Genomic DNA, 11,347 nt, shown 5'->3' on the forward strand with positions numbered 1-11,347 from the left:
TAAGTTAGGACCTGTCGCTCAGTCATCTGTTCTTTTCAAAACTAGAATTACATGCTGTGCCGAAACTAGCTAGTCACCAGGTTCAGCTGTCAGTCATATCATACATTTTGATTCTGCCAGAAGTTTTAAAAAGATTTGTACAGAAGGTCAAAGGACAACACTTATATAATTAATTTAACTTTAAAGTGAAGCACACATCTGAGAGAACCAGGTCTGTGAGCATTTTCTCACCTTGACTGGAATTCCCTTGCTTGGACTCTGATTCCAGGCCTCTCCAGCTTCAAACAGGTTTTTCTTTGAGATGACTACTTCTGGTGAGTTGGGCAGGTCAGTCAGTGATGCCTTCACTGCCCGGGGTTCCTGAGAGTTCTGTGTAAAAGAAAAATAACATGTTTGCTTTCACACATTCCAGCATTCATGTACCACCCTTAGTAATCCATCCCTTTTCTATACCCGCACAACCCAACTAAAGGTCAGCCCATCCCAGCTGTCACTGGTTGAGAGGCAGGGTACACCCTGAACAGGTCGCCAGCCCATCACAGCTTAGTAAATCAATCTTTATCTTTTTTTTCAATAAGAGACAAATCAAAAACAATCAAAATACAAGACACATTATTCTTGATGTCAGTGTTTGTCTTTGTTGATATGTCTAATTCTATTGATTTGTCTTGTTTTATCTTCATTTTCACAGTTACTTTTTATGGTGGTGTGGTGGTTAGCACCGTTGCCTCACAGAGAGAGGGTTCCAGGTTCAACTCCCGGCTGGGGCCTTTCTGTGTGGAGTTTGCATGTTCTTCCCGGGTATGCGTGGGTTCTTTCTGGGTACTCCAGCTTCCTCCCACCACCCAAAAGGTTTTCACACTAGTTTATATGAAAGGTTTTCACACTCGTTCATGTGAAAGGTTTTCACTCTAGTTCATGTGAAAGGTTTTCACTAGTTCATGTGAAAGGTTTTCACACTAGTTTATGTGAAAGGTTTTCACTAGTTTATATCAAAGGTTTTCACACTAGTTTATGTGAAAGGTTTTCACACTAGTTCATATCAAAGGTTTTCACATTCGTTCATGTGAAAGGTTTTCACACTAGTTCATGTGAAAGGTTTTCACTAGTTCATGTGAAAGGTTTTCACTAGTTCATGTGAAAGGTTTTCACACTAGTTCATGTGAAAGGTTTTCACACTAGTTTATGTGAAAGGTTTTCACACTAGTTTATGTCAAAGGTTTTCACGCTAGTTTATGTCAAAGGTTTTCACACTAGTTCATGTCAAAGGTTTTCACTAGTTTATGTGAAAGGTTTTCACACGAGTTTATGTGAAAGGTTTTCACTAGTTTATATGAAAGGTTTTCATTAGTTTATATGAAGGATTTTCACTTGTTTATGTGAACGGCTTTCATACTAGTTTATGTGAAAGGTTTTAACACTAGTTTATGAGAAAAGCTTTCACTAGTTTACATGAAAGGTTTTCACACTCGTTTATGTGAAAGGTTTTCACACTAGTTTATATGAAAAGCTTTCACTAGTTTATATGAAAGGTTTTCAGTAAATGTGAGAGAGTTTGACTTTATTAGTGTGTATGAGAGTATTTATTATTTATATGAGAGCATCTCATTAGTATGTGTGTAAGGTTTTCAACAAAGTATTTGAGAGAATTTGACTTCATAAGCTTGTATGAAAGCTCATTTTGAATTATGTCCCCGGTGGCTCCCCATTTTTTGAGTGTGTCAGCTAACCTCCACGGCATGGGCATACTGCTCCATCTTGTCATCAATCTTGGACAGAAGAACAAGAGGCTGTGTCTTCTTGAAGCTGTTACTAATTCATAAAAACACAACAAAAAATGCAGTCAGTTAGAACTAGAGACATAGATTTAAAATTAAATTAATCACACTTCTCATTGTGACCACTAAGTGTACCTTTTGACTCTCTTACTCATTGGAACCCCTAATTTCTGCCTTTTCATACATAAGATACATAACATTGATGTCTTCAGTCTTTCAAAGTAAAGTAATTTGGTCATTCAGACAATAACGATATTCTGATCCAAAATGATCATTCCAGATATCAGAAATGTAATTCTCCCTGGGACAAATTATGTCACCTTTGCCAGTCATGTGACTGGTCTTTCAACTTCAAATAGCCACTCTATTTTTTTTTACATCGAGAATGACTATTTTTGGATCTCTGGATTTGAATTCCTACCTGGAAAAAGGCCATTTGTCACTAGTTACGTTTCATTTAGGTATCCAAAAGTCATTCCATGTATTTATGATGTCATTTTGACTACATTAGACATACTGACAATAAAAAAAAATCCTTTATAAATATGCATTATCCTCACAACTAGTTAAAAGTTAGAAAAATGAAGATGCAGTGATCAACAACTAGAATTTTGATAAAATCCCCTTCGAGGTGTGTTGGCTAACACCGTCGCCTCACAGCAGAAAGGTTCCCTGTTTGAATCTTGACTGGGTTTTTTTCAGAGTTTCCATTTTCTCCCTGTGAGTTATCCAGCTTCCTCCCACAGTCCAAAAAAACAAACATACTATTAACTGTATATTATTACTGACACAGGAGTGAGTATGAGTGTGCATGTTGTTTCTGTCTATGTTGTTCCTGTTATGGACTGGTGACCTGTCCAGGATGTACTCTGTCTCTTGACTGAAGGCAGCTGGGATAGACTCCAGCTCCCCAACCCCATGGGCCATAGGATGAGCAGGTATGAAAAATGAATCAATAAATCCCATTTTGGATATCTGAAATAGTTTTACCTTTTAGAAATGAAAGAAAACACATATTAGTAATGATAATTTCATTGAGGTAAGTGTTATCTACTAAACTGCAGATGCATATCTTGAAGGAAAGTAAGTCATCAAGAGGAAGTAAAAGCCAAAAGAAATATTGACGATGTTAAAATAGCAACTTAAATATTTTTCTTTGGTTTTGTTTTCACAAGTAAAATCACAGTTTAAGGTATCTTGAAATATAATTTTCTACAGGCAACGTTATACTTAACATTTGTTTTAGCTGTTTTAAATTTCTAAACACAACAAAGAGGAATTAAAATGTTAAAATGGTTTGCCATATACACTCATGGCTTCTCACACTTGATATTTCAGAGCCTAATTTGTCGTGTGCTGTTGAGAGGGTTGCTAGCTGGAAGGTGTGACATAGTTTTAACTTGTGCAAAGTTAAAAAAAGTGAAACCTTCCATCTGTCAGTCTGGTTATAAACTAACATATCTAAAGAAATACATAATAATCTGTCAGTGAAAACAAGGAAATTAAAGGTTATCATTTGACCAAAAGCGATATCAGTAAAACTGCTCTGAAAAATGACATACTTGATACATTTGGGTTTTCACAATCATCCTGACCAGAAAAGATGATATGAATACAATAATATAAGACTAATAAAACAAAGAGGACTCATTTTTTATAAACTGAATAATACACAAATTAATCTGAAAATAAATAGGAAGACTGATTTACAATGACAATAATCATTAGGTGCCACTTCATTCAACTTAGATTGGCCTCACCTAAAACATTCACTGCTCAGATATGAAAGGACACTCTGAGAATGCATATGGTCTGTTTTGCAAAACTAAAAAATATATGTAAAAAATATCAATCTGGATATTACAGCAACATTGAATGGACATCTAATGTCCATGCTCCAACTTTAACGTAGTTAAAAAAACACCTAACACTTATGTTGCCAAAAAGTCAATCTTACCTAACTGGTTCTCAGTTAGGTAAGATACTGAGATACTGAGATCTTCATCAGAGATCTGTTTGTGTCTTTGGACAGACAGTAAACTGGACTTTCCCACTGAGGGAAACCTAACCTATACATGATTAGCTCAACACAGGCTTGTTCAAGTAACTACATTTTCTGCCAATGTTCACCTGTTAGAAATAAAGCTATGCCCACAATTTCTCCTGTAGAAACTCGAAAATGTGTTTGGCTGCCTATGTACTTTTACTGCCCAGTGTACATAACCTTCTCAAGCCAAAAAATCCAGAAATGATTGAATTTTTTCTGGTAAAATGAGTCTGTCAGCACTGCTGTTGGAGTAAATCAGAATTCTAGAGGAAATATTTCTGAAAATACCTGAATTTTCACTGTTTATTGTGAACCTGATCTGGACACTAAAGAGGATATTTACCTTTTCTTCAGCGAACGGTTCAGGGACTCAGTTCTCTCTGTGATCTGAAAAAGAAGACAATTTTTTTTAGATCTAGCCCAGGAGTTCTGCTTTAAGCCCTAAGACCTACACAGCTCCAGCCAACACAAAATTTAAAGAAAATAATTTTTTAGATGGTTTGATTTGATTAGCAAACAGTAAAATGATCAAAGAATCCCCAGTAAAAACAGCTATATGGAAGGGTGGGGCTAAATTCAAGTAAAGTCCTTAAAACTTGCAACACCTCAAGCAACTACAATAGTAAAAAGCTGCTGACACGTTATTGCACCAGTATCAATACTCAAACAGCAAAATAATCACACGCAGTCACAGAGGCCACTCTAATTTTAAGACCTGCTATTAACTTTTTGTTACTACCCTCGTGTTCATTTTGCCATGCACAATTTAGGTTTTAATGCATTCATTTGAACTTGTGTTAATTTGCTATTCATTTCCTTTAACACTTGGTTTTAGATTATATTTGTTATTTCAATTAATTTAATTTCATTTAATTTCTATTTGTTATTGCCGTCTTCATTTCAGTATTATTTTCCCTTACATTGTATTCATCTATTGATTTCGCCATTCTTGGATTCCATTTCCTCCCCTTGGTTGGGTTTGGAACCACCTTACTAACTACCACATCTTTAATCCCAGCTCACATGAGCTCTGTCCTAACTTTAGTACATTTAAACTCCTCTACTAAACTAGATACTGGGAGCTGGAGTATACCTTTCCCATACAGTGCTACAGTACTTAAGCACCCAGGAACACCTAGCCACTTTCTAATGTAAAAGCTAGCTAATCTTTCCATTTTTTTCTGCAACAGATAATGGAATCTCATACACAAACAGTGGCCACATCAACCGAGGAAAAAATCCAAACTGCAGACACCACAGCTTCAACTTTTCTGGACGCCCTGATTTATCTATTCTATTCAGTCCCTCAGCAACATCTTTCTGAAACTGCCCTGCCTGGTCTCCATCGTTCAAGTCTGCCTGGTACCACCTACCTAAACTCTTTACTGCCTTTTCCCTAATTATTGGAATTTTTTTCATGTATTACAAACTTTCTATCACTTAATTTCCCTCTACCTATTGAGATACTTCAAGACTTACTAGGTTTAGTAAGTCTTTTTACTAGGTTTTACTGGTTGTCATACCAGCCCACTTTAGATTTTTTTTAAGTCTCTCAAGTATTCTCCTCCTACATGGCACTGTTGTAGTCACCAACTTCATATGAGGCGTCATCCTGACGTCTCTCTTCACCTACAACCCACTTGGAAGCTCTAACAATTATCTTCATCGCCATTGTAGATGCTAATAGATCTATACAATGTAAGGGAAATAATTCAGAAAGGAATACAGGAATAAGAAATTACAAATGAAATATATTCTAATTAAAATAACATTTTCAATTGAGTGTCAAAGTAAATGAATAGCAAAATTAGCACAAGCTTAAATTATTGCAGTTTGAATTTAAAGAAAAAAAAACAAAAAACTTATTTATTTAGCCATTTATATATTTTTGTATTTATTTAGTCCAATGACAGTTTCAGTACTACATAGATCCAGAGTTCTTCCATAACTACTGTATAAATTCAAAGCCAGCAGTTCATGGCGATCCAAAAACTCACAACAATGGCCTTTTTATGTTTGGCTCGTTTGTGAGGCTTCATTTGACTGATTTTTAATTTTCCCTCAGACGACTGCTGATTAGTAAAGGATTAGTATTTTTTCTGACCTCAGGGTTAAACATCAAAGTATGAACTTTGTTCTGCAAAAGTACATACACACTTAAACTCACACGCACACACAAAGAAAACCCCTGTATTACAGATGAACTTTCAGAATGAAGCCTTTTATCCCTCAAAAAGAACTTAAGAGGCAGAATGAGATAAAGTCCTTTTAAAGCAACTTATACAACAGACACAGTTTTAACTACAGACAGTATAATCAGACAAGATATACTGCATATGTTAAACATTCAAAACTGTACTTAAAGCTATGTTTATAATTTATAAGTGCATGCTGGTGTTCGCTTCTAAAGAAAGTTTCATGCTACTTTTTCACCTGTGAAGTACAATATTATCGAGCACACTGGAGTGCATCAAATATGCGATGATACCAGAGAGCAACAGATTTTCCTGTTAAGAGGCGTGCAATCAAATAAATGAACAAACAAATACACACATAGATAGTGCCAAGTTACTTTTAAGTTCAACCAAGCCTTTGTTGGCTGAAATAATTGTTCCTACTTTTTAATCTGAACTTTATTACTTCAAAATGGTGACTCAGGGTCCCATCACAAGTCAGTCGATAAGCTGAAAACACAAGCAGGACTTAGCACAACTGTTATTTGTTAAATTGTTTGATATCAGTAAGGTGGATTAACCAAGAATTTTTCCTCCATTCAGCTTGAATTGCTGATAAATCCTGATAAATTTACAAATGTGCATTTTTCCAGTTCTTTCAACATGCAGATAAATTCTGTCAGTACATGTGCAGCTTAACTTAGTGAGATTTTTAAAAAATGGCAAAAGAAGATGCCAACGTCCAGAACACACATGCAGTGCCATGCACACAGATACTTTCAACTTTCAACTTTTCTGATAAAACATCCAGCTACAAAGCCTAAAGTCATACGGATGGCTCCTTGGCAGGTCATACCACCACAATGTAAACAGAAGCTGGAACACTGCACAGCTGTGTATTATAGTTACCATAGATCAAAGTTGAAATGAAATATTTCAAGGATCTGCGATATCATAGCATGCTTTTCCTGGTGCAGCCATAACATGCTGGCTTTTCAAACTCACATGGACACACACGCGACTTACAGACTGAGACTGAACCCGTCTGCTGTGAAGACAACACAGGGGGTAAGGTTTCTTTTAAAGTTTAAAAAAGCAGGAATAGCTTTTATATCATATAGCAGAAAGGGTCCCTGTTTTAAATCTATTTGTGTTTCAAATGCTTCCTAATTTAGTCCAAGCTACCTTGAAATCAGTTGGGAAAGATTACATCAGGTTTTAACATGTAAACATGCATTAGCAACGATCTTAAGGATATAAGCCATTACTAAACTAGTTCCTGGGAAAGTTTCCAATGTTATTTCATAAAAAGTTAAAACATAACTCCCAAACAAATGAGGCTCACAGGGCGGCTGGAGTCTATCTCAGCTGCTATTGGGTGAGGGGCAGGGTACACCCTGGACATGTTGTCAGTCAGCCACATCCATTCTAACATGAAACTGTTATAGTTGTGCTGTAGTTGGGGTCCTAACCACTCCTTTCTGCTTTATGAAGGATTTTGTTTTATCTACAATTTTATTATTTTAATCCAGATTACAATAAGTATGCAACATCTGTTTATGCCAATATGACTGTCAACACTTATCCAATTGTGGATGAATTTATCAAATTTGGTCTAAAAGCAAAAATTTGTTTTACTTTGATTTTGAAGGAGCAGGAGTTAAAAGTTCCCCAAAACTTAATGGTCACAGATTCAGCTAAAGCAGACAGGAGTTCTAAAACATTTTCAGCAGAGGATAGTTCTTGCATGTTCTTGGAACAGGATACTTTGGTAAACACCATTCCACGGTGTACGATATTAAAACTGATTTTCAAGGTGCCAACAAATCTTGGAGTTTGCCAACATAACCCAAGATTGGAGGGAAACTGGTATTCCATCAGCAGTCACCATACTCTGTGTGAGTGCTTCGAAGACATGGCTCTCATTGAATATCTAACATGCCAGATATTTCAGAGGAGTGGATGTCTTAGGCTCAGAATACCCATGCCTCTTGATGCATGCGAACACCTCTTTTCGCATGCACCACATAGACTCCAGTCTTTTACCTTTTCACTTCTCAAGTGGGTTTTCTTGACAACATGTAGTCTGGAGAACAGATGGACGGAGAGGGTTACGTTTAGCAAAAAAGAAAAGGAGAAAAAATTTGTTGAATGTGACCTCAGGTCACTAATCAGTCAGGAAGTGTCACTTACCAACACCTAAAAAGAAAAAAAAACACTGTGTATCATTTTGTGTAGTGTGCACTACACAACTATATCGTGTAGTCTGAACTTGACTCTACATCTGATTGTAGATGGCAGTGAACACCAGCAGAACCTAAAAGGATCTGCTTATTTAATACTATAATTGTTGTCTTGCTCACAGTGAATCAGAACTTACTGTTACAGTTACCTGCAGCACAAATGCTATGAAATTATTTAATTAAAATACAAAATTGATTTAGTTATACACCATCATCGGGTTTTAGCAGGGACTTTTATTACCTTGTGTGTGGAAATTGTGGGACTAAAGGGACTGAACACCGTCTCGTCTCCTTCCACGCTGGATGTACTGAGGCTCTTCATCCTCTCTGCTGCCTCAATCCTCCTCCTCTCAATGTCTTCCTTCATCCGTCTCCTCTCCTCCTGGGAGTCAGGTCACAAACACTCAATGCTTTACATTTGAATATCAGTAATATTGGTCAAACAGCTGTTAATCTAAAGGTTTCAAAACAACATTCTGTGGTTAAACGTGTCTTTTGGTACTGCTTTATTTTCAAGTGCTGCAGTCAGTTTTTTCTGGGTACCAGGGACATCAACTTGAGCTTACATTGGTCCAAGGACACATGTTGACATTTCATGAATAAAATAAAAAACGTCTCAAACATGGTACCCTGATTCCAGTTTCCTCTGTCATTTCCCTTTGTTCATTAGGAGATGTAGCTTACATGATGATAAACATGTGCATGTGAAATATCTCATGATATCTCCTTTGTTTTGTTGTTACATTATAATGTAAACTCTTTTCACACTGTTTATATGGTCCCTTTTTGGTTCCTTTTGTTTACCCTTTTGTGTCCGTGTCACTTTTAAAGAAGACGGGAGGGGGCGGAAGATGCTGTTAGTCTGCTAGAAGCCATTGGACTGAGACCCATGCAGCAGATTTTTCACTGACCTTTCGCTTTTCTACTTCATTCTCATTTGTGACTTCTTACTTTTCTATTTTTTATTTGTGAAGGTTAGATTTAGGAATTAAATCTACTTGCTTTTGGTTTACGATTAATATTAATGGTTATATTAAGGTTTTAATATTATAAAACACATGGTTATAGCTAGAAAAACATACATTAGAGCTTGGCCTTTTACATATCCTGGGTTACATATCCTGGGTCGCAGTTCACATCATCCCTCCGGGATGTTTCCCCACACAAAACAAAATCCAACATATATATAGCCATGTCTTGATTTTTAACACTACTACATTTTGGAGATACCTTTCCTAACATACAGTTCCTTGTGAGTCTGGGCTGGGGATGTTAATGCAGCAAGCAGTGAATGATTCATGCCCACAACCGACGTTTCTTTAAGGTTCTGTTTTGGCCTTCAGCTGTTCCTGAGAAAAGTCTATCATTAAATATTCCATTAAACACTTGCTGATTTCTCTGGTTGCTCGTCATGGTTAGAAACCTCACATGGTTAAACTATCTTGATGTTGTCTATGTCTCCTAAAAGTACTGAACTCCCTGTTGAGCTCATTTTAAGGATTTGTATGACGTGTTGGAGCTTTAACAGAACCACACTGTTTTTAGAGGCAATGTGAAGCCCCTGTTACATTTCAGCAATAACTGGAATAATAATAAATAATAGGTAATAATATTACTTAACACTGGGAGAAAATGTTGAATTCTTCAATTCTCTTCTCCAGCTGTGATAATGTCTAAATGATACTGTTTCATATGACATATTAGTTTTTCAACAAGGCATATTCACCTCCTCTTTGGCCAGCCGCTGCTGCTCTTCCTCCTCCCTCCAGCGTTCCTCTCCCTCACGAACTCGGCGTCTCTCCTCCCTCCTCCTCTTCAGCTCCTCCAGCTCCTGCTCGGCCAGTCGGTGTCGAAGTTGTTCCAGGTCCTGGCTCTGCTTCTCTTGTAGGCCCCGTCGGATTTTCTCCAGTTGCTGCTCCGTCTCCAGGATGGCCTCTGCCTCCCCTGCCTCCACAGCTCGACTGCACCCAACACAAATGTATCTCATTCTAGATCCAGGCTCTGATCAACAAATAGTGTTAAAGAACATTCTGTTCTTTTCACAAATTATGGAATTTCCCCTCTCTTCAAGAACTGAGACGAATTATTACCATTTTCTGTCCCATCTAGTGAGGTTAAAAAAAGTTTTACATCCTCATGAAATTTAATTTTTAAACTTAATTTAATTTAGTAGCAGTGAGAGGCTCATCTCACTGTGCTGCAGGACTGAGAGGTTCAGGAGGTCCTTTGTACAATCCTTGTAAATATTTAAATTTTTTTTGACTACCGGTACTTGACTATTTTCAATTGAACACTTTCTAAAATCTAAAAAAAATCTTTGTTAGTTAGTATAGCTGACATGAAATGATGAATGGAGCCTGATTTAGCCGATGTAGCTGAGCAGTCAAGCGGACTGGGCTTTTTGGGAGAGGTGACTGCTTTCCTAGCATATGCTTTTCCGGGAAGCTTTAAATTTACGTCGAGCTAGCACACAGCTTACAGTTCCACGGTGGCTTTACAGATAAGTACCCATTGTTATAACAAAGCATAGGACACACCTGCTGGATCTGTTTGTCTTGTTGATGTGTGATGTCACTTCCTCAGTGGCCGCATTGCTGGTGTAGGTGCTGTGTTTTGGCTCTTGGCGAAGGAAAACCTTTGATGTGTAGGAGACTTTAACTTCTTTCATTTCCTCTGCCTGTATGTGAAAAAATTAGAACATTTCTTTTTAAACACATCATGTAAGTTTTAGTCAACTGTCAGATTTGACAGAGTTGAATGACGCTGGCTTTACATTATTTTCTCTGTCTTTAATTGCAGACTTTAATTATACAGTCTTTAATTATTTGGAATCTGAAACTTAGACACTTACACATGTTTCAGTAGCTTCAGACTTATATTATCACATACAGTACCTTGAACACTTAACATGTGTAGAATCCACTGCTGTATGTATTATTAAATGCATAAACATTATACAATTACCGTATATACTGTACAAAATTTTTGTGCATATTGTTTTGTGTAAACTTCACTTGTACATAATGATCAATCCACCTGCATAAACCCATTTGACCACTGTATTCAATTTAAATATTTCTAACTCAACTGTTTCTTTTGTTTTCT

The 11,347-nt window shown here is 36.8% G+C and overlaps 1 protein-coding gene across 1 annotated transcript in view; it reads right to left on the minus strand.

Annotated features, from left to right (window-relative positions):
- lsp1a (lymphocyte specific protein 1 a) overlaps positions 1–11,347 on the minus strand; it is a 44,264-nt gene that overhangs the window by 13,841 nt on the left and 19,076 nt on the right. Inside the window, exons 4-9 of the mRNA XM_072386521.1 lie at positions 10,780–10,919; positions 9,969–10,203; positions 8,484–8,624; positions 4,169–4,212; positions 1,731–1,812; positions 232–369 (exon numbers count right to left, since the gene is read on the minus strand). Of these exons, the coding sequence (XP_072242622.1) occupies positions 232–369; positions 1,731–1,812; positions 4,169–4,212; positions 8,484–8,624; positions 9,969–10,203; positions 10,780–10,919 (780 nt within the window). The remainder of the gene's footprint in view (positions 1–231; positions 370–1,730; positions 1,813–4,168; positions 4,213–8,483; positions 8,625–9,968; positions 10,204–10,779; positions 10,920–11,347) is intronic.

This window comes from Leuresthes tenuis, unplaced genomic scaffold (assembly GCF_036924035.1).
Source record: "Leuresthes tenuis unplaced genomic scaffold, fLeuTen1.0.hap1 SCAF_5, whole genome shotgun sequence".
NCBI lineage: Eukaryota > Metazoa > Chordata > Actinopteri > Atheriniformes > Atherinopsidae > Leuresthes > Leuresthes tenuis.